The following is a 22,324-nucleotide window of genomic DNA, read 5'->3' on the forward strand; positions in this document are numbered from 1 at the left end:
ACAGCTTTCAGTTTCCCAGTCTATATCTGTCTATAGTTGAAGTCCCCCATAATAACCACCTCATTATGATTTGCCGCCTCGTCTATCTCGTTTTTCTATTTGGTTTGAAAAAAAAAAAACGGAAATGACTCCGTGTCCACATGTCCGTTCCGCAAAAAAAAAAATAGAACATGTCCTATTCTTGTCCGTTTTGCGGACAAGGACAGGCATTGTTTCAATGGATCCGCAAAAAAAAGTCACATGGATGTCATCCGTTTTTTTTTGCGGATCCGTGTTTTGCAGACCGCAAAATACATACAGTCGTGTGCATGAGCCCTTAACTGAAATGCCAAAGTGAGACTAAAGAAAATTAATTTGGTTCCTTAAAGCGAATCAGCACAGTCCTAAGTGTTCAGGACCCTCATTTTATTTCTGCCGTGGAGCAGTATGGCGCCTGGAGGTTATCGCTGACTGAAGTACGCCGCAATGTGTTCCATGGTTTCTGTTTTATTACCATTCATGAAGCGTCTAGTTTACCGGTTGAGTTAACAGATGAACAAGCTCCATCCTGCCTCATCTGTGGTCGAGGGACCTCTGCCTGGAAACGGCAAACAAGAAGCCTTCCATTAGGTCAGGGGGCAGCGGATCCCACCGAACTGAGAATAACAAGAAGATACATAGAAAATAACTGCAGGGCGTGCACACACTGGCGGCATAGTGTGATAGGACCGCCTCAGGACTTGAACTATCTTCTAAAGCCTCTCGTCTTATGTCCCAAATAAAGGTAAAACCGCAGGACAAGGATAGTGGCTGCAGCTAAAGGGGTTATCCCATGACTAATGTAAAACATCATATAGCACATGAGCCCTGCACTGCACCTCACATGGATCCAGAGATCGCCCCATTCAGTGCTCTGCTAGATTTATATCAAGCTGACAGCTCAAGGGACGTGTCCTCTCTGCTGCAGTTCAGGGGCGCGCCCTTTCTGCTGCAGCTCAGGGGCGTGTCCTTTCTGCTGCAGCTCAAGGACGCATTGTTTCTGTAGCAGCTCATGGGGCGTGTCCTTTCTGCTGCAGTGCAGGGGCGCATCCTTTCTGCAGCAGCTCAGGCCGCATCCTTTCTGCAACAGCTCAGGGGGGCGTGTCCTTTCTGATGCAGCTAAGGGCGCATCCTTTCTGCAGCAGCTAGGGGGGGGCATGTCCTTTCTGCTGCAGCTCAAGGGGCGTGTCCTTTCTGCTGCAGCTCAGAGAGCATCTTTTCTGCTGGAGCTCAGGGGGCGTGTCCTTTCTGCTGCAGCTCAGGGAGCATCTTTTCTGCTGGAGCCCTCTCCCTATCATAGCTCAGGAGGCAATTGAAGGATGAAACTGAGCATGTGCGAGCATCTCAGTAAATAGGAAAATCAAATAAGGCTGGGCTCACATCACGTTTTTTTGCCGTCCATTTGATGTATATGTTAGAAAAATGGTAAACAGATGCCACTGTATGAAATCAGTCAGAGGCATCCATTTAACGTGTGCATTAAATGGATGGGAAAAACGCCAATGTCAAAAAAACTAACAGCAGGCGGCGCTATACAACAAGGGCTCATGCACACGGGCGTATTTTCAGTCCACATCCGGGCCGCGTTTTCTGTGGATCAGATGTGGAGCCATTCATCTCAATGCGGCCGCAATAAAGGCGGAAGGAAGCAAACTGATGCCGCCTGGTGCGGTGTCCTTCAGCTGCGCCTCTCTACTCACTTTATAGGAGTCCTGGACACAGCTGTCTGCGACCACTTCTCCATTCGTGTCCGGCCTGGATGCAGCAGCTGGGGTCCACCTCACCACGTTCCCCCCCACGTGGTGAGGTGTCCACTATTCTGGGGACAGATGCAGGTCCAAGAGGTGGGACCTGAGAAAACCCCTTTAGAGCTCATGCACATGGCGGTAGCCGTTTTTGCGGTCTGCAAATTGCGGATCTGCAAAACACGGATGCCGGCCATGTGCATTCTGCAATTTGTGAAACGGAACATCAAAACTATGGTCGTGGCCCTGAGACCTCAAGGTGAACAGAGGTGTCTGACTTGCACGATGCTGCCGGGGTACCTTATAGCAGCGCTAATATAATGTTGTGCAATTGGTGTCTAACACAAGAAAAACTATTGCAAAAGAAAAGGTTTTAGCCCAAAAATAAAATAAAAAATATTGTCTCCAAAGGCGTCCCTATAGCGCATTGAAAAGTTAATTTACATGCAATATTTTTCTGATTTTCTATGGCAGCGAGCTACAACATGGCCGTCCGCTCCGCACCTCACTAGCTGTGACTTTAGGACCCTGTTCACATTACGTCTAGGCTCCTGATTAGCAAAAAGTGGTGTTCAAACATGTTCCTTGGGGTAGCCATTAAAGGGATTGTCCACGTTAAACTAAAAATGGCTAAAGGGCAGAGAAGGGGTTAAAATACCAATCCCTTGATCCCTCAGCACCGCTGCTCGGATGCCCGTGGCTGCAGCCATGATGTCCCATATACCGCATGCGACCACCACAAGCAAGCACTGGCTTCAGCGCTGTACGGCACCAGCGCAGTGAGGTCAGAGATTGGATGCCGCGGTCACATGTATACGTACAGTATACATACGGTAAATGGGCACGCCACCCCTACAGCCATGTAAACAAACGGTGGCGCTGGAGCGGAGGGGGTTTGAACCTGTAACTTACAGGCTGTACATATTAGGCCTCTTGCACACGAAAGTTGTGTGCCCGTGGCCGTATTGCGGCCCACATACGGCGGGTCCGCAATACACGGGCACCGGCCGGTGTGCACTCCGCATCACGGATGCGGACCCGTTTACATGAATGGGTCCGCAATCACGGAGATGCGGAACGGAAGCACGGATCGGAACCCCACGGAAGCACTACGGAGCGCTTCTGTGGTGTTTCTGTCCGTGCCTCCGCACCTTTTGCGGTGCGGATGGATCACGGACACATTCAAGTTGCGGTCCCCAATGCACGGAACGGATGCACAACGTTCGTGTGCAGGAGGCGTAACTTGTTTTCTCATTTTAAGGGTCCATTCACACGTCCGCAAAATGGGTCCGCATCCGTTCCGCAGGTGCGGACCCATTCATTTTCAATGGGGTCGGAATGTGCTGTCCGCATCCGCATTGCAATTCTGTTCCGCAAAAAAAATAGAACATGTCCTATTGCTGTCCGCAATTGCGGACAGGAAAAGGCATTTTCTATGAGAGTGCCGGCGATGTGCGGTCCGCAAAACACATACAGACGTGTGAATGGACCCTAAACCCCTCCAATTTTTATCTCTGACCACCCCTTTAATGTTTAGATGCACTTTCAAAAAGCTTTTGATACGTCATAGTGACCTTCAAAGGTTTTGCTCTGTGGGGTCCGGGTGCTGAGACCCCCCAACGATTGCTTAAATGAGTCGCTTTCAGACGGCTTCTGCCTCCTCATTTTAGTGATCGTTGGGGGGGTCTCAGCAATCAGACCCCCTCCGATCAAACCCTATGATATTTCAAATGTTTTCCGATGGCGTAATTAACTTCAATAAGCCAAAACTATTCCAAATGAGTTTATTTTTCACTACGTTTAACCTTTACGCAACACCCGCGTCTGCCATGCTGGCCTGACCTCCACGGACGTACCGTATGCAGATGTACTTCTGTATATTACCACAGGTGAAACGCCTTTTTTTTGGTAAAAAATAAAAATAAATGTTAGCAGTCTACGTATACGTTTTTTTTTACTGCAAAATTATACACAACAGATGCGACGTGTGCCTGTATATTTAAGGCTACTTTCACACTGGCTTTCCGTTTGTGAGATCCGTTCAGGGCTCTCACACGCGGTCCAAAACGGATCAGTTTTGCCCTAATGCATTCTGAATGGAAAAGGATTCGCTCAGAAGGCATCAGTTTTTCTCCGTTCCGTCTCCATTCCGCTTTGGAGGCGGACAGCAAAACGCTGCCTGCGGCGTTTTGCTGTCGGCTTGACGAAACTGAGCCACACGGATCCGTCCTGGCACATAATGTAAGTCAATGGGGACGGATCAGTTTTCTATGACACATTGACTTTCAATGGAGTTCATGACGGATCCGTCTTGGCCATGTTAACCACTTCAGCCCCCAGTGCTTAAACACCCTGAAAGACCAGGCCACTTTTTACACTTCTGACCTACACTACTTTCACCATTTATTGCTCGGTCATGCAACTTACCACCCAAATGAATTTTACCTCCTTTTCTTCTCACTAATAGAGCTTTCATTTGGTGGTATTTCATTGCTGCTGACATTTTTACTTTTTTTGTTATTAATCGAAACTTAACGATTTTTTTGCAAAAAAATGACATTTTTCACTTTCAGTTGTAAAATTTTGCAAAAAAAAAAGAGATCCATATAGAAATTTTGCTCTAAATTTATTGTTCTACATGTCTTTGATAAAAAAAAATGTTTGGGTAAAAAAAAAATGGTTTGGGTAAAAGTTATAGCGTTTACAAACTATGGTACAAAAATGTGAATTTCCGCTTTTTGAAGCAGCTCTGACTTTCTGAGCACCTGTCATGTTTCCTGAGGTTCTACAATGCCCAGACAGTACAAACAACCCACAAATGACCCCATTTCGGAAAGTAGACACCCTAAGGTATTCGCTGATGGGCATAGTGAGTTCATCGAACTTTTTATTTTTTGTCACAAGTTAGCGGAAAATGATGATTTTTATTTATTTATTTTTTTTCTTACAAAGTCTCATATTCCACTAACTTGTGACAAAAAATAAAAACTTCTATGAACTCACTATGCCCATCAGCGAATACCTTGGGGTCTCTTCTTTCCAAAATGGGGTCACTTGTGGGGTAGTTATACTGCCCTGGCATTCTAGGGGCCCAGATGTGTGGTAAGGAGTTTGAAATCAAATTCTGTAAAAAATGACCTGTGAAATCCGAAAGGTGCTCTTTGGAATATGGGCCCCTTTGCCCACCTAGGCTGCAAAAAAGTGTCACACATCTGGTATCTCCGTACTCAGGGGAATGTGTTTTGGGGTGTCATTTTACATATACCCATGCTGGGTGAGAGAAATATCTTGGTCAAATGCGAACTTTGTATAAAAAAATGGGAAAAGTTGTCTTTTGCCAAGATATTTCTCTCACCCAGCATGGGTATATGTAAAATGACACCCCAAAACACATTCCCCACCTTCTCCTGAGTACGGCGATACCAGATGTGTGACACTTTTTTGCAGCGTAGGTGGGCAAAGGGGCCCATATTCCGCCTCATGGCGGTGACTAAAATGGCTGCTGTGAGGGAAGAGAAATAACTTTTATTCATGCCCTATTACTAATACATTGTATTGTGAGGAAATATTCCTTATTTCATCAATGATAAATATATGGAGGGGATTCACAGTTATGTCCTCACTGGCCCTGTATGAGGGAGACCTGTGAGGTAACGCACACTCCCGCCATTGCCACATCACATCACTACTGTAAACGACCGTTACAAGCCAACTTCCCGCGCAGTGGTCCATGACCAGCCAACCAATCATTAACTGTCCCCAGCAGCCTAGCAACCAATCACAGCCTGCGCGCGGCACCGCTAGAGACGGCAATAATTTATTGCAGGGAAAACTGACTGGACTTGCCCCGCCCCCCTTTGCACTCTCATCCAATCAACGGTTTAAACTTTAAGACAAGCTCGAGCGCACCGCAGGTGTTATATAAACAGCGGCCAGCGGGAGAAGCGGCAGTTGGCGCGGAGCAATAGAGACTGGGTTCCAGAGAGCTTGGACGGCGCAAGAATCTTACGATAGACCTACCTCTGCGGAAATAACAATGGTAAGACAAGGTTCCACTCCACAGAGGGACGCCTGGGGCGAAGGTGCGCAATACGGGGTCCGTTTTTGAAGGGATAAACGCGCAGCCCGAAGTCCACGCCTGGGGTTGGGTAAACGATGAGTGAGGAGCCTGATGCTGAGAGCGGGGGAAAGAGCTAGACTGTGATTGGGTGGAGGCGTGGCTGACAGTTGAGCTGTAGGAAAGCCAGCGTCACGTGTCATGATCCCGGCGTGTGATTGGCTGACTGTCTCCTCTATGCTAACCAGACTTCTTGGAGAAGCTGGGTGTGATGTGTAACATGCTCGGCCTTCCCCTAAGGAACCTTGGGCAGGTTTACTGAGGCTGCTGCATTGTCTTGAGTTGTGTATTGCAGCTGTTGTTGATTTTCCAGGTCTGGCAGACAAGAGATCAGAAGTAATGACATTTCCACATCTCCTGGATATTGACATTTACAGACACTGTGTTGTTCTTGCAGCGCGAGTGCATTTCAGTCCACGTTGGTCAGGCTGGCGTTCAGATTGGCAATGCATGCTGGGAGCTGTACTGCCTGGAGCATGGCATTCAACCCGATGGACAGATGCCCAGCGATAAAACCATTGGCGGAGGAGACGACTCCTTCAGCACGTTCTTCAGTGAGACAGGAGCCGGGAAACATGTCCCCAGGGCTGTGTTTGTGGATTTGGAGCCCACGGTTGTTGGTAAGTAGCGGATGTGAGGCTGACGACTGACGCTGTGTGATCAGATTGGAACATATGGGGTCATTTATCAAGCTGGTGTGAAGTGACACTGGCTTAGTTGCCCCATAGCAACCAATTAGATTCCTCCTTTCATTTTCCAAAGGAGCTGTCCAAAATTAAAGGTGGAATCTGATTGGTTGCTATGGGCAACTAAGCCAGTTTGATAAAAGACCCCCATAACCCACATTGACTAGTACCAGTTTCTATATTAAAGAGGTTTTCCCATCTCAGACAATGGGGGCATATCGCTAGGATATGCCCCCATTGTCTGATAGCTGCAGGTCCCACCGCTGGGACCCGCACCTACAATGAGAACAGAGCAGGGAAATGAACGGAGGGCGCACTGCGCATGCGCAGCCGCCCTCTATTCATTTCTATGGGGCCGCCAAAAATAGCCGAGTGCTGTTTTTCCGGAACACTTGGGACAGGAATTTAATATTGCAGGAAGTTTTTAGAATAATATAGACTTGTTCTTGGAGGGGGGCTTATGATTAGCTCCGAGCTGCTCACTATCTGCTCGTCATCACATTAGGGGATCTGTGGGGGCTCCTGCTTATCACAGATGTGTTCCTGTTTAGATGAGGTGCGCACGGGCACATACCGGCAGCTCTTCCATCCCGAACAGCTCATCACAGGAAAGGAAGACGCAGCCAACAATTACGCTCGGGGACATTACACCATCGGGAAGGAGATAGTTGATTTGGTCCTAGATCGCATACGCAAGTTGGTGAGTGCCTATAAAAACTGAGGTTCTTCTGAAAAATAGAGAAATACATCAGTGAAAGTCCTGACACTTTACCCCCAGCTGTCCACGTGAGAACCACCTAAACACTGTAGAGCCGTGGTCTCTGCATCTCGGTAGCTAATAGTCTTCTGTATGCAGAAAATTCTGCTGCCTCTATCTGTGAATGTGTTGAACGCAAAGAGGCCGATTTACTAATCCCCACTGCCCACTGTGTATATATGTCCTATCTGCACATGCCCCATGCAGATATGATGTATATACACATGCAGGCAGCGCTTTAATCCCAGAGCTGATCAGCGCTGGCATTAAAGCTCCTGCAATCTAGCAGGAGCAGGTCGAGGAGTGGTTTATTACCGCTTCTGCCCTCTCCTGTGCCGGCAGGAGAGGGCATGGTGGAGAGCAGGAAACGGCAGAGCCACTTCCTCTGTTAGTCCCGGCGGTGTCTGGAGCAGAGCTGCAGGGTCTATAGAGATCCTGATAAGCTCTGCCTGTGTGTCATGCCCCCACAGGGGGCTGTTTTCCCCTGTAACTTGGGCTCCTGTAAATGTCCCAGTTACAGTGGAAACAGTCAAAGAAAAAAGTTAATAAAAAAGTCAGCGTCCTCCAGAGGTCTTTCAATGACCTCCTGGGCAACATATTATGTGCCAAAAAGAAATTAAAATATAAGTAAAAAATAATAATAAAAAATACAAATAAAACAAATTAAAAATGCAGTCGCTAACAGAAACCGTCACCATAGTTGCCCCGTTCTCTCAAACCTATACATGTTATGTATGAAAACGATCGTCACAAAATAGGGAACCCATTGCAATAATTGTCAGTTTTAATATTTAAGAAATAAAAAGCTATAATTTAAAATAATTTTTAATAATAATTAGCAGTTTTCCTTCAAATAAACCTAAAAAAGAAAAAAAAAAACATTATAAGTCCTAAGTGTCAAGTAAACAAAAAAATCCCAAATATTTTGGTAGTCAAACAAATAATTAAAAAGAAAAGCTACCGTCACCAGATTTTTGGAGCAACTTGAGCAAACATAAAATCTTGCCAATTGTTTGCACAGCCCCAACATGTGCAGCTGGGACCTTATAGTGACCCGTTGGGGTAAAGAGTCAGGATTTTACACATTTACTGCCCTTTTATAGGTTTATACGTGATGTGAAAATATGGGGGTTTGGTTTTGTGTCCGCCCTGCAAGCTTCATATTTTGTATTGTTGAGCAATGTAGTGATGTGAAGTGTCATCTTTCTCGCAGGCTGATCAGTGCACGGGCCTACAAGGTTTCCTCATTTTCCACAGTTTTGGAGGAGGCACAGGCTCAGGCTTTGCCTCTCTCCTCATGGAGAGACTTTCCGTAGATTATGGCAAGAAGTCCAAGCTTGAGTTTGCAATCTATCCAGCACCACAAGTCTCCACAGCGGTGGTGGAGCCATACAACTCCATATTAACCACTCACACAACTCTGGAGCATTCAGATTGTGCTTTTATGGTTGACAACGAGGCCATTTACGATATCTGTCGCCGAAATTTGGACATTGAGCGTCCAACGTACACAAATTTAAACCGTCTCATTGGGCAAATCGTGTCCTCCATCACTGCCTCTCTGAGGTTTGATGGAGCGTTGAATGTGGATCTCACCGAATTTCAGACAAACCTTGTTCCGTATCCGCGCATCCATTTCCCGCTGGTCACATATGCTCCTGTGATCTCCGCAGAGAAGGCCTACCATGAGCAGCTGTCTGTGGCTGAAATAACCAACGCCTGTTTTGAGCCAGCAAACCAGATGGTGAAGTGTGACCCTCGCCACGGCAAATACATGGCGTGCTGCATGTTATACAGGGGAGATGTTGTACCCAAGGATGTCAATGCTGCCATTGCAACCATTAAGACAAAACGCACCATTCAGTTCGTAGACTGGTGCCCGACAGGATTTAAGGTTGGTACTGCAAAAAACAAGATCATACAATAAAGAGGTACTGGTGATTTGATTTTTTATATTTTTTTGTATTAAAGGGCTTGTGAAAGAATGGGTGGGATTTTGGCAGGACTGCCCCCCCCCCCCCCCCTCCTTGCACAACCCCTTTAGTCAATATCCATTACATTTTATGAAGAAATGGGGCCTGTAGTCATTTACTCCATTAACCCCCTTCTGTATCGCTTGGTGGGGCATATGGATATCATAGAAGTGAGACCTCTGGCAGCAGAGTAGACCGGAGGGGGCATTCACACAACGTATTTTCAGTTCACATGGGATCCGCATTTTCATCTATTTATTCCAATGGGGCTGCGAACAGCAGACCACGTGTTCACATCCATGTCTGTTCTGCAGCCCCTGTAAAAATAAAATAAAAAAAATGTCCTATTGTCCACCAAAAAGGACAGAAGGTGCTGATCCACAAAACCGATCTGGTGCTGTGAATGCCCCCTTGTGATCAGTGTGATGCCGCGGTACACAGCACCTGCTCTTATTTAGGCCAGAGTCTCTGAACGGCTATTAGAGCGAGTTCTGTAATTTCTCTTACCTCAATTATATAAAAAAAAAAATGGAAGAAAATGAAAAATGGAATAATCACAGAGTCACATTACCTCACACACAGACCCATCAGTCTAGCTTAGGCCTCGTTCACATCTCTGGATTCAGAAGGCTGTTTCAGCACAGAGCCGCCTGCCAGATCCTCAACTTCACCTCCGGATCCCCTTCGACTGCAATGAGGTCTGGTGGTGATCCGACAAAAATACTGAAAACCATTGCCTGCAGCCGTTTATATCCAGCTGAAACCTGTTTTTTTTTTTTGCCAGAAATTGGCCAGACCTCATTGCAGCCGATGGGGATCCGGCAGTGAAGTTGAGGATGCACCAGGCTTCTCTGTGCAGAAACAGCCTTCTGGATCCACAAACAGATGTAAACGAGGCCTTAGTGCTTAAGGAACCATTGCTTTGTCTCTGTACAGGTCGGAATCAACTATCAGCCTCCGACAGTGGTGCCCGGAGGAGATCTGGCCAAAGTGCAACGTGCGGTATGCATGCTGAGCAACACTACGGCCATTGCAGAGGCCTGGGCCCGGCTGGATCACAAGTTTGATCTGATGTATGCCAAGCGTGCCTTTGTGCACTGGTATGTTGGAGAGGGCATGGAGGAAGGAGAGTTCTCAGAGGCCCGGGAAGATCTGGCAGCGCTGGAGAAGGATTATGAAGAAGTGGGAATAGATTCAGTGGAGGAGGAGGCGGAGGGCGAGGAATACTGAGCTTCTAGACGGTATCGGCAGATGTTAGAACTGTTAGTCCTGTTACGTTATCATTCACATTTCCAGTTACTTGTTCTTATCCAGTTACATTTTACAGCCATTAAACAGACGTTGTGTTCACTAAATTGATGTCACTTTGCCGTCTGGTTCTACAAAAGATCTTTATTTACACTCATCACACACAGGAACAATCATTCGTCGCTGAGATACTTCCTCTTCTTGGCGGTGTTGGTATATGGATGCCAGCGCCACTCCACCTCTGCTGTGTTCTCATTCTCCATGGTGCCCAGTTTAATCATATACACTGCAAAGATGTACAACCAGTTATAAGTGAGGAGCACCGAAGACGACTTAAAAGACTCTCCTGCACCTGGGCAGCACAGGATGCAGAAGAGGAGGCGCCACATGGGTAAATTACGTGACCACCGACATCTTAAAGAGGACCTTTCACCAGGATACATGTATTGAAATAGTTATATTACCTTACAGTGCGGCCCCCAGTGATGTATTTCCGCTTTTTTTTTAAAGGAGCCCCCCCCCTTTCGTCCGCTGTGGTCCCGTTTGTTTTGCTAATGAGGCGATTCGGTTCAACTAGGCGGGGACTTGAATTTGTAGTGGGCGCGGTTATCTTCTCCCTGGCTGCGAGCGCATCCAATCAGAGCGCCCCGCTCTTAGCCAGGGAGAAGGAGCTGCGATTCTTGTGAGAACTTAGAGCTCCTTCTCCCTGGCTATGAGCGGGGCGCTCTGATTGGATGCGCTCGCAGCCAGGGAGAAGATAACCGCGCCCAGGAGAAATACAAGTCCCCGCCTAGTTGAACCGAATCGCCTCATTAGCATATGAGGCGCCAAAACAAACGTGGACCACAGCGAACGAAAGGTGGGGTCCTTTGAAAAAAAACAAACGGAAAGACATCACTGGGGGCCGCACTGTAAGGTAATATAACTATTTCAATACATGTATCCTGGTGAAAGGTCCTCTAAGATGCCGCAGTCTGTTTACATGCGGCACCCAATCACAGGTCAGTGTATGGCATCTTGGACATTTAATCAGAAAGCAAACCCAACCCTTCAACTCAAGCAGATAATGGAGGGAGTCGCCTTCTGACAGGTTTAAAGCTATATTATTTTCAAGGCCTTAGTGCAGTGGTGGCGAACCTATGGCACGGGTGCCAGAGGCGGCACTCAGAGCCCTCTCTGTGGGCACCCGCGCCCTGGGAAAAGTCTATGGTGTACCAATATGCCTTAGACTTTTCCTGCCATTCATCAGCGCAGGGCGCACCATGTACAGCGCAGGCAGCGCACTGAATGTAGGCAGGCTATTATAGATAAATTACATTGAAGACATACTATATTGGTATTCATTGCCATTGCAGTGTTGGCACTTTGCGATAAATAAGTGGGTGGTAGGGTTGCAGTTTGGGCACTCTGTCTCTAAAAGGTTCACCATCACTGCCTTAGTGTGTGCAGGGCCAAGGCACTCTCCAGTTGTAAACTACAACTCCCAACATGCCCTGGGCTGGGAGTCTGTCTCACTTCTAAGACAGACATGGCTTACAGACCCCTGGTCTATACTGGGAGTGCAGATATTATCCTGGAATAGGATTTTGGCAAAATAATTCATTTTTCTCCATCATCACTCACATTTCATCTCAAACCGGGGCCCAATTTCAGACAACTCGATATTGCGGTGGTCAGTCTTCCTGTAGACGTGGTGCCTGCAGTAACACAGCTCAGTTATAGCACCGGGACAGAAGGGTGTCAGCACGGGCGCAGCCCAGAACACAGGACCTACCTAAAGGAGATGTAGTCATCCTGATTTGCAAAAGTCATCACTCGCTTGCTCTCGTCCTTGGGCACAGGGAACAAATACTTCAGGATATCAGACACCTGGGGGCAGTAAAACAAGTGTATATAAAAAGGCATGACATATACACATATATATATATATATATATATATATAGATAGCGGCCTACAGAGCTGGTCTTACCCGCCGTCCGAGCCTGGAGGTGAAGTTGTGGAAGACGAGGTGTGGGTAAGCCTCGGACATGGTGCCCAGGTCTGGAATATCGTGTCTCATAACCACGTTACAAAGGGTGAAATATGCAGTGGGCCCAAAAGGAAGATGGCTCACGATCAGCCCATCTGAAAGATGGAAACGGCAACATCCTAAATCTGTGATCCAACACCGAGCCTAATACATACAGATTTAGCAGAGCTGAAGATGTTATAGAGCTCAGTGTGGAATCTGATAACTAAAAACAAGCCCCCGTACTGTTTTGTCCCCTTAAATGTTAAAGGGAACCTGTCACCGGGATTTTGGGTATAGAGCTGAGGACATGGGTTGCTAGATGGCCACTAGCACATCCGCAATACCCAGTCCCCATAGCTCTGTGTGCTTTTATTGTGTAAAAAAAAAACGATTTGATACATATGCAAATTCACCTGAGATAAATCCTGTCCCAGACTCATCTCACGTACAAGACTCATCTCAAGTTAATTTGCATATGTATTAAATCGGTTTTATTACACAATAAAAGCACACAGAGCTATGGGGACCTGGTATTGCGGATGTGCTAGCGGCCATCTAGCAACCCATGACCTCAGCTCTATACCCAAAATCCCGGTGACAGGTTCCCTTTAAGCCCTCATAGGGTTATGTGAATGGAAATAAGTTATGGCTATTGGAGCGTTGGGAGGAAAAATAAAAAATGCAAATAGGCCCGGTCTTTAAGGGGTTAAAGTGAGTCAGTCAGCATGACTGAGCATATCATAGGGGTATGCCGGTATTTACAAGTTATCCTCTGGAGATAGGCGAGCGCTCTGATCGTCTCCGGAACTCCCACAGAAATGGAGCAGCCACGCACGTGTGTGACCAGCCACTCCGTTCGGTAGGACCCCCACTGATCTAATACTTATCCCCTATCCTGTGGCCGTACAGTTCTCTTCTGCACAGGAACCAGATGCTGTACTGCGCATGCGCCGATCACCCCAGTTTAGAAGTATTCATATTTCAGTGGGATGCTGGACAGATCCCGATGACCCCCATCATCCCTACTACATGACACATGCCGAGATCCTCCATATATGTGACTGTTATAACCTATGGAAGGCTCCACCAACCTGGCATGCCTCTGTGCTCATGGACGATGACGAAGTCGGTGACGTCGTTGGCTCTGCAAGCCTGGACCAGCGATCCCATCTCGTGTTTTCCTCTGTTCATGCGCTGGGCGTTGGGAAAAACCAACTTTAACTCCTAGACAATGACAAGAACGTCACACTAAGGCCTCAGGCACGCCACTGCGTCCGCAAAATATGGACGCGACGCCACATTCTGGTGTGGAGCCCTTTGCGGACCAATAAAGGACATGTTCTATGTTTTGCGGAACTCATATTTCCATATATTGATTCTGTTTGTGGCCTGTTATGTAAAAAGTTACTTTTTTTTTTTACGAAAATTTATGTTTGTGTTTCAAAAAGCCTTGTGTGACAATAAAATATTGACAGCACACGTGTGTTGTCTTTTTCTTTCTTATATTTCTTGAGATATTAGTGTATTGATCCTGTGTCTATACTGTAGATGTGTTTTCTTCTTTTCACACTTGCCTTGCTGGATTCCGGCAGCTTCCTCACCGCGCCTGCGCAGAATGCTGAACGGCGCGAGATTTCCTCAGGGCAGGCAGAACGATGCCCTGTCAATCAACACTTGGAAGGCGTGACTTGAGGTGGGAGCCTTTAGGTGCAGGAGCAACGCCCCCCCCCCCTCCTAGAGGCTCATTTACATATTATAAAAGGAAGAATTCTACAGTAACGGGGGCGCGGATAATCATTAGAATAGCAGCTAATGTCAGCCAGTTTAATACCGAAGATTCTAGTGACAGAAACCCTTTAAATAAATAATAGATAAAAATCTGTAGAAAAATAAGGGCGCTTTCACACTTGCTTTAAACTCTTCCGGTATTGAGTTCCGTCCTCGGGGCCCAACACCGGGAAAAAACTGATCAGTTTTATCCTAATGCATTCTGAGTGGAGAGCAAATCCGTTCATTATACAGTTCAGTCACTGTACGGTTTTTGGGCCAAAATTCCGGAACACTTGCTGGAATGCTAGATCCAGAATTATTTTACATTGAAATGCATTAAAGGGGTATTCCCATCTTAGACAATGGGGGCATATCGCTAGGATATGCCCCCATTGTCTGATAGAAGCGGGTCCCACACCTATATCGAGAACGGAGCGGGGAGCGCAGATTTCCCGGGGTCCGTTCACCACCAAGCGCTTATCCCCGCCTCTCCCATAGAAGTGCGCGGCCCATGCTTTCATTCATTTCTATGGGGCAGACGGCAATAGCCGAGCCAGCGCTCAGCTATTTTTTTAGCAGCCCCATAGAAATGAATGGAGGGCGGCTGCGCAGTGCGCTCTCCTTCACTTTTGGTGGCTCCGTTCTCGATATAGGTGCGGGTCCCAGCACCTATAAGACAATGGGGGGGACATATCCTAGCGGTATGCCCCCATCGTCTGAGATGAGAAAACCCCTTTAATGCCGGATTCTGCCGCAAGTGTTCCGGAGAAAATGGATCCGGTTTTGCGATCTGCGCAGACCTTTAAAAATGTGAAAAAGGTAAAAACCGGATTCGTTTTTCCAGATGACAACCGTAGAGACGGATCCGGTATTACAATGCATTTGTGAGACGGATCCGGATCCGTTTGCATACAGATCGCCGGATCCAACAACGCAAGTGTGAAGAGAAAACACATCTACAGTATAGACACAGGATCAATACACTACGGAAACGACACCCGTGTGCGGTGAGTATTTTACTGTCACACGAGGCTTTTGAGATACAAGGCCACAAACAGAAAAAAGCCGCTTAGTCAGTAGCCCGAGGCTTCTGAAATACGAGTGCCGAAAATATTCTGGGCCGAAAATGGGTCTTTGTTTCTAAAATGTTTTGCGGCGGAAAGCACACGGAAGTCAGTGGATCCGCAACAAAACGCAGCAAGCGATTTGGGGGGGGGGGGGGGGCACTGTCCTGCGCTATTTCATACCTTGGCAAACATTTTCAGTCGTGAACTTGGGTCCCTCGATGTTGTGATCATCACCTTTGGGTCTTCAACACCGGCCCACCTATACTCATCATCCACATGTGAGGACACGCCTGGGAGGATTCAAGGGGGGACAGAAAAGCGGGCTTAAAGGGGTGATAACTGCTAAATCGGAGGGGCCGACCCCTCTGCTGTGAACGGGATGGCAGTGAACGGGATGGCAGCGAATGGGATGGTCACCCCCCCCCCCCCCCCCCGCAGAATACCCCTTTAAATATACATCATACGGCTCTGAACAGACTACAGCTGATACGCATGTGTCACGGTACAATGCAGAGTTCCACCCAGGCTGGTCCATTCACGCGTCCGTATGTGTTTTGCGGACCGCACATCGCCGGCGCTCTCATAGAAAATGCCTTTTCTTGTCCGCCGTTGCAGACAACAATAGGGCATGTTCTATTTTTTTTGCGGAACGTTAGTGCGGACAGCACATTCCAGCCCCATTGAAAGTGAACGGGTCCGCAAAAATTGCGGAACGGATGCAGACGTGTGAATGGACCCTTAGGCTCCATTCACACGTCCGCAATGTGTTTTGCGGATACACGGAGCCACGGATCCGCAAAACACGGAAAGTGGCAATGTGCGTTCCGCCGGCACTAATAGAATATGCCTGTTCTTGTCCGCAATTGCGGACAAGAATAGGACATGTTCTATTTTTTTGTGGAAACGGAAGCACGGATGCGGAAGTGCGGATCCGCAAATGTGGATGCGGACAGCACATTCCGGCCCCATTGAAAATGAATGGGTCCGCACCCGTTCCGCAAAATTGCGGAACGGATGCGGACACATTTTGCGGACGTGTGAATGGAGCCTTAGTCTGAGATCACATCTGTGTTGGGGGCGACGCCATATTCTTCCCGTTAAAACAGCAGAAGGCAAGACGTACCCGACTGTAATCCGGCACCTGCCGTACAAGGGACAGAAGTGGGCGTGCCATGTCTGTGGGGGCAGCGGCCTCATGCTGGGTCTTGTAGTCCCACAGTTCTTACCTTCACCGCCTTCATCATCAAACTCGAGCTGCTTCTGCAGGGACAGGGCGTCTCTGCGGATCTCGGCGGGGATGAGCCGGTTTTCTGTGGACACAGAGGGTGGGTCAGCGTCTGTATTCTGCATCTTCCCCGTAATCTGCTCCCCCGCCACCTACCTTCCAGCGCCCGCTTTAACCGCTGCTTCTTGTCTTCTATGCTGTGCTGTTTGGCCTCCTGAGCCTTCTTGTAGAGGTATTCCCTCCGGAGACGAGCCTCCCTGCGCAGCTACAGAAGGTCCACAAAATCAGGGGCGCGCACAAGGTCCGATGACTGACCCCCACCCCAGCAGTCTTCATCAGAGCCACGCGGCACATGCCAGACTGCGGCTCCTGTGGTTGGGGGGTCCGGGCTAGTCCCGGCAGTCAGACCCCGACCAGTCTGGTATTTATCTATGTTCCAGGCTACAATATGCCTATGGATACCTCTATAATGGTGGTGTAACACACGGTACCCCCCAACACATAGCGTACAGGCGGCCATCTTCCAAACCGCCCCCTCTACGTGCTCATACACCGATAGGCCCTGCTGACGTACCCTTTACTTTACTAGTGAATTTTTAGATAACATGGTCCCCCACGCCTCTATTAGCCAGCACTGGACCTGATGGGTTAAAAGGGACTGTCCCTTTAAACAACAACTTTGGCTCTGCTACATCTATATGAATGCTAGTACTGAGGAGAGGCCGGGATACACATGCAGTGCACCCCCTCATAATACCAGTAGTAATAGGAGAATATATATACAGCCCCTCACTATATACCCTCTGGATATCATGTAATCCCACAGCCCACTACTCACCATGGTGGCGGCCGGGTGTCACACGTGGAGACGATCACTACAACCTGCCGGGGAGATCCGCTGCCCTCACTAAACATGGCGCCGCGCCACTTCCGGGTACCATGCTGAAGACGAGAAGTACTTCCGGGTTTGGGAAGGTCGTGTGAGAGAAGTAAATGTCGGAAGGTGAGAAATGGGGAGCGGTGTGTGATCAAGTGTGGGGAGGTGATGTCCAAGGAGTTCTGTCAGACACCGGCCCAGGAGACGGTATCTCACGTCAGAGGCTTAGATACAACAGCTCAGGAGACAAAATAGCCCAGGTGATAGACTTAGATACACAGCTCAGAGGACAGTATCACACAGGAAAGGATTAGATACCCAGCTCAGCAGACAGTATCACACAGGATAGGATTAGATACATGGCTCAGCAGACAGTATCACACAGGATAGGATTAGATACCCAGCTCAGCAGACAGTATCACACAGGATAGGATTAGATACATGGCTCAGCAGACAGTATCACACATGATAGGATTAGATACACAGCTCAGCAGACAGTATCACACACATGATAGGATTAGATACACAGCTCAGCAGTCAGTATCACACAGGATAGGATTAGATACCCAGCTCAGCAGACAGTATCACACAGGATAGGATTAGATACATGGCTCAGCAGACAGTATCACACAGGATAGGATTAGATACCCAGCTCAGCAGACAGTATCACACACATGATAGGATTAGATACACAGCTCAGCAGTCAGTATCACACAGGATAGGATTAGATACACAGCTCAGCAGACAGTATCACACAGGATAGGATTAGATACACAGCTCAGCAGACAGTATCACACATGATAGGATTAGATACACAGCTCAGCAGACAGTATCACACAGGAGAGGATTAGATACACAGCTCAGCAGACAGTATCACACAGGAGAGGATTAGATACACAGCTCAGGAGACAGTATCACACAGGATAGGATTAGATACACAGCTCAGGAGACAGTATCACACAGGATAGGATTAGATACACAGCTCGGCAGACAGTATCACACAGGATAGGATTAGATACATGGCTCAGCAGACAGTATCACACAGGATAGGATTAGATACATAGCTCAGCAGACAGTATCACACAGGATAGGATTAGATACACAGCTCAGCAGACAGTATCACACAGGATAGGATTAGATACATAGCTCAGGAGACAGTATCACACAGGATAGGATTAGATACACAGCTCAGCAGACAGTATCACACATGATAGGATTAGATACACAGCTCAGCAGACAGTATCACAGAGGATAGGATTAGATACACAGCTCAGGAGACAGTATCACACAGGATAGGATTAGATACACAGCTCAGCAGACAGTATCACACAGGATAGGATTAGATACACAGCTCATCAGACAGTATCACACAGGATAGGATTAGATACACAGCTCAGGAGACAGTATCACACAGGATAGGATTAGATACACAGCTCAGCAGACAGTATCACACAGGATAGGATTAGATACACAGCTCAGCAGACAGTATCACACATGATAGGATTAGATACATAGCTCAGCAGGCAGTATCACACAGGATAGGATTAGATACACAGCTCAGCAGACAGTATCACACATGATAGAATTAGATACACAGCTCAGCAGACAGTATCACACAGTATAGGATTAGATACACAGCTCAGCAGACAGTATCACACATGATAGTATTAGATACACAGCTCAGCAGACAGTATCACACATGATAGGATTAGATACACAGCTCAGCAGACAGTATCACACAGGATAGGATTAGATACACAGCTCAGCAGGCAGTATCACACAGGATAGGATTAGATACACAGCTCAGCAGACAGTATCACACAGGATAGGATTAGATACACAGCTCAGCAGACAGTATCACACATGATAGAATTAGATACACAGCCCAGCAGACAGTATCACACATGACAGGATTAGATACACAGCTCAGAGGACAGTATCACAGGTAATAGGATTAGATACACCGCTCAGCAGACAGTATCACACAGGATAGGATTAGATACACAGCTCAGCAGACAGTATCTCACAGGATAGGATTAGATACACAGCTCAGCAGACAGTATCACAGAGGATAGGATTAGATACACCGCTCAGCAGACAGTATCACACAGGATAGGATTAGATACACAGCTCAGCAGGCAGTATCCTATTTGACAGGATTAGATACGGCAGCTCAGCAGGCAGTATCCTATTTGACAGGATTAGATACGGCAGCTCAGCAGGCAGGATGTAACATGCCAGGCTCAGAACATAGTGTCAAACATGTTAGGCTTAGATACACTGGCTTAGCAGTTGGTCTTAGATACAGTGGCTCACCACACATGAGAAGCTTGGATACTCAGCAGAGATGTGACCGTGGCATCGCTTTGTTCTGTCTCTCCCCAGGTTCTCCAACCACAAACATGGCGCCGTCTGTGGACGAGACCGCGGTGGACGTGAATCGGCGTCTGGACCAGCTGCTGCTGCGAGTCCTGGACGACCTGGAAGCTCTGAAGGAGAAGAGACAAAGTCTGAACGCCCTGGTGGAGGAGGTGAGTCCTGGGTCTGGGACCCTGCCCCCGTTCTATGTACGCAGCCCCTCTGCAGAGTCTCCTCTGTAACCGGCCGCTCTGTGTCCTGTTGCAGGGATGGTTCTGCCTCTCTCAGTCTCGATATTCCATGGGGAATCACTCGGTGTCCTCCCTGCAGTATCAGCCAGAGATGGCGCCGTCTGTGCGCGTCCAGGACAGGTGAGGACTGCACCGTTACCTCTCAGGGGGCTCCTACTGTAGGAAGTATCATCTATCTCATAGGCTTAGATACAGTATCTTATATAATAGGATTAGATACACAGGCTCAGGAGACAGTATGATATATAATAGGATTAGATACACCGGCTAAGGAGACAGTATCTTATATAATAGGATTAGATACACCAGCTCTGCAGACAGTATCATATATAATAGGATTAGATACACCGGCTCAGGAGACAGTATCTATACAATAGGCTTAGATACACAAGCTCTGCAGACAGTATCTATACAATAGGCTTAGATACACAAGCTCTGCGGACAGTATCATATATAATAGGATTAGATACACTGGCTCAGGAGACAGTATCTATACAATAGGCTTAGATACACAAGCTCTGCAGACAGTATCTATACAATAGGCTTAGATACACAAGCTCTGCAGACAGTATCTATACAATAGGCTTAGATACACCAGCTCAGCAGATGAAATAGCTCACATGATGGGTGTAGATACACAGACTCGGAGGACAGTATCCACATAATAGGCTTAGATACAGCAGCGCAGCAGACAGAATGCCACATGATAGGCTTAGATACTGTGACTCAGAACACAGTATCACACATGATAGACTTAGATACAGCTGGCTCAGCAAACATTATCAGATACCAGAGGCTTAGATACACTGGCTCAGTGGTAGTTTCACATCATATTCTGATATCTGCATGAAATCCTCCCACAATCCTCACCCTGTTATTTTCAGGGTCCCTTCACACGTCCGTCGTTCTGGTTCTGCATCCGTTCCGCAACTTTGTGGAGCAGGCGCCGACCCGTTCATTTCAGTGGGGCCGCAAAAGATGCAGACGGCCCACCGTGTACCGTCCCCCATCCGTAGTTCCGTTCCGCGGCCCCGAAAAATAGATAGAGCGTGTCCTATTCTTATCCGCAATCTCAGACAAGAATAGGCATTTCTATCATAGTCCCGACCATGTGCGGTCCGTAAAATGTGGAGCGCACATGGCCGGTGTCCGTGTTTTGCGGACGTGCGAATAGACCCTCAATGGGACCTTATCTGGGTTTTCCCCGTCCCATCCCACACCCCTATATATACAGCAGATACAGTAATTTCTCCATGTCTCTTCACTGTCTGTTTCCAGCAGAGCGGAGGATGGAGTGACGACCTTCACCGTAGAACGCGTTCAGCCGGGGAATCGGGACAAAGGCAAGGAAGAGACGTTCCAGGAAGTGGAAAACATTGGCGCTGCGGATCAAGGTGCGTCCATGTTTTATTGAATGATACAGATGATGGACTGCGCTGTGGTGATGGAAGAGGGTGAACAAGCAGCAGGCTGTAGGCTTCAGTCATCTGCCGTAGCGGTTGCCACCCAGCTTTCCAGAGTCTATACTTTTTTTTTTTTTCTTCTAGTCCTGAGGCATCGAGGTCGTAAAGGCATAACTGAAGCACCTAAACCCACTACCACAGAAGAACCTGAGAAGCCCAAACCACCCTCGACCAATGACCCCCTCCGCTGGTTTGGCGTCCTGGTCCCTCAGAGCTTACGACAAGCGCAGAGTAACTTCCGGCAAGGTGCGTCAGTGGACTGTGCGACCGTGAACCCAGTCCTGCCCCCCTGCCGAGGTATTAACAATCTCGTTTCTTCCCCTCCAGGGATCCTTCTGGCTGCTGAATTGGCTTCTCTACAGAGCGGCATCGATGAGACCCGCGAGCAGTATCGGGCTTTGCTTGCCCAGAAGAAACGGGAGCAAGTTCAGTCCGGCTGAGAGTGGGCGATGATTTTTTTTCCAAAAACCTTGATGTAGGACCAAAAATTGAACCTACCAATAGGGGGCGTTAGACTTTGGGGACGTTCACAGTGGTGGGTTTGCACTGCTTGGTGGTCTGGGAGATGATATGTCTGTTCTTTTCGCGATGACGCTGTATCTACCGGTTGGGTGATTTCTGTATTGTCTGATCATTTTCGAGACCGGCTTGTGAAGCTGCAAGTTCAGAGCTCCTTTAATAAACTTGCATTCACTTGTATGATCTGTGGGGTGGAATTATTTGGCCACTTTATGGTCCCGTAACGGGTATCCTCAGG

At 47.8% G+C, this 22,324-nt stretch overlaps 3 protein-coding genes across 3 annotated transcripts; 2 read left to right on the plus strand and 1 right to left on the minus strand.

The window, feature by feature from the left end:
* The first annotated feature begins 5,249 nt into the window (after positions 1-5,249).
* On the plus strand, positions 5,250-10,677 carry LOC120977943 (tubulin alpha chain, testis-specific). Its single transcript, XM_040406129.1, has 5 exons — positions 5,250-5,802; positions 6,278-6,500; positions 7,118-7,266; positions 8,537-9,217; positions 10,233-10,677. The coding sequence occupies exons 1-5, from the start codon at positions 5,800-5,802 to the stop codon at positions 10,524-10,526; spliced, it is 1,350 nt and encodes a 449-aa protein (XP_040262063.1). The 5' UTR covers positions 5,250-5,799; the 3' UTR covers positions 10,527-10,677.
* Positions 10,669-17,575, minus strand: IMP4 (IMP U3 small nucleolar ribonucleoprotein 4). Its single transcript, XM_040406130.1, has 9 exons — positions 17,457-17,575; positions 16,775-16,883; positions 16,620-16,703; positions 15,574-15,683; positions 13,648-13,780; positions 12,515-12,669; positions 12,319-12,413; positions 12,168-12,241; positions 10,669-10,830 (listed from the first exon to the last, which is right to left on the minus strand). Exons 1-9 carry the CDS (start codon positions 17,457-17,459, stop codon positions 10,718-10,720), a joined length of 876 nt encoding a protein of 291 aa, XP_040262064.1. The 5' UTR covers positions 17,460-17,575; the 3' UTR covers positions 10,669-10,717.
* A 16-nt stretch (positions 17,576-17,591) lies between these two features.
* CCDC115 (coiled-coil domain containing 115) lies at positions 17,592-22,264 on the plus strand. Its single transcript, XM_040406131.1, has 6 exons — positions 17,592-17,721; positions 19,875-20,026; positions 20,121-20,224; positions 21,383-21,498; positions 21,652-21,813; positions 21,895-22,264. The coding sequence occupies exons 1-6, from the start codon at positions 17,664-17,666 to the stop codon at positions 22,005-22,007; spliced, it is 705 nt and encodes a 234-aa protein (XP_040262065.1). The 5' UTR covers positions 17,592-17,663; the 3' UTR covers positions 22,008-22,264.
* Positions 22,265-22,324: the final 60 nt, after the last annotated feature.

Source organism: Bufo bufo, chromosome 8, assembly GCF_905171765.1.
Source record: "Bufo bufo chromosome 8, aBufBuf1.1, whole genome shotgun sequence".
Classification (NCBI taxonomy): Eukaryota; Metazoa; Chordata; class Amphibia; order Anura; family Bufonidae; genus Bufo; species Bufo bufo.

Bases quoted from the DNA above. Each gene is read 5' to 3' on its own strand.
- LOC120977943 (XM_040406129.1), top strand. The intron at 6,501-7,117 runs GTAAGTAGCGGA...GTTCCTGTTTAG, and splicing joins TTTGGAGCCCACGGTTGTTG to ATGAGGTGCGCACGGGCACA. The intron at 9,218-10,232 runs GTTGGTACTGCA...GTCTCTGTACAG, and splicing joins GGTGCCCGACAGGATTTAAG to GTCGGAATCAACTATCAGCC.
- IMP4 (XM_040406130.1), bottom strand. The intron at 12,414-12,514 runs GTAAGACCAGCT...TACTGCCCCCAG, and splicing joins CCTCCAGGCTCGGACGGCGG to GTGTCTGATATCCTGAAGTA. The intron at 12,242-12,318 runs GTAGGTCCTGTG...GTGTTACTGCAG, and splicing joins GATGACTACATCTCCTTTAG to GCACCACGTCTACAGGAAGA.
- CCDC115 (XM_040406131.1), top strand. From the start codon at position 17,664: ATGTCCAAGGAGTTCTGTCAGACACCGGCCCAGGAGACGGTATCTCAC. The intron at 20,027-20,120 runs GTGAGTCCTGGG...GTCCTGTTGCAG, and splicing joins TGAACGCCCTGGTGGAGGAG to GGATGGTTCTGCCTCTCTCA. The intron at 21,814-21,894 runs GTGCGTCAGTGG...CTTCCCCTCCAG, and splicing joins GCAGAGTAACTTCCGGCAAG to GGATCCTTCTGGCTGCTGAA.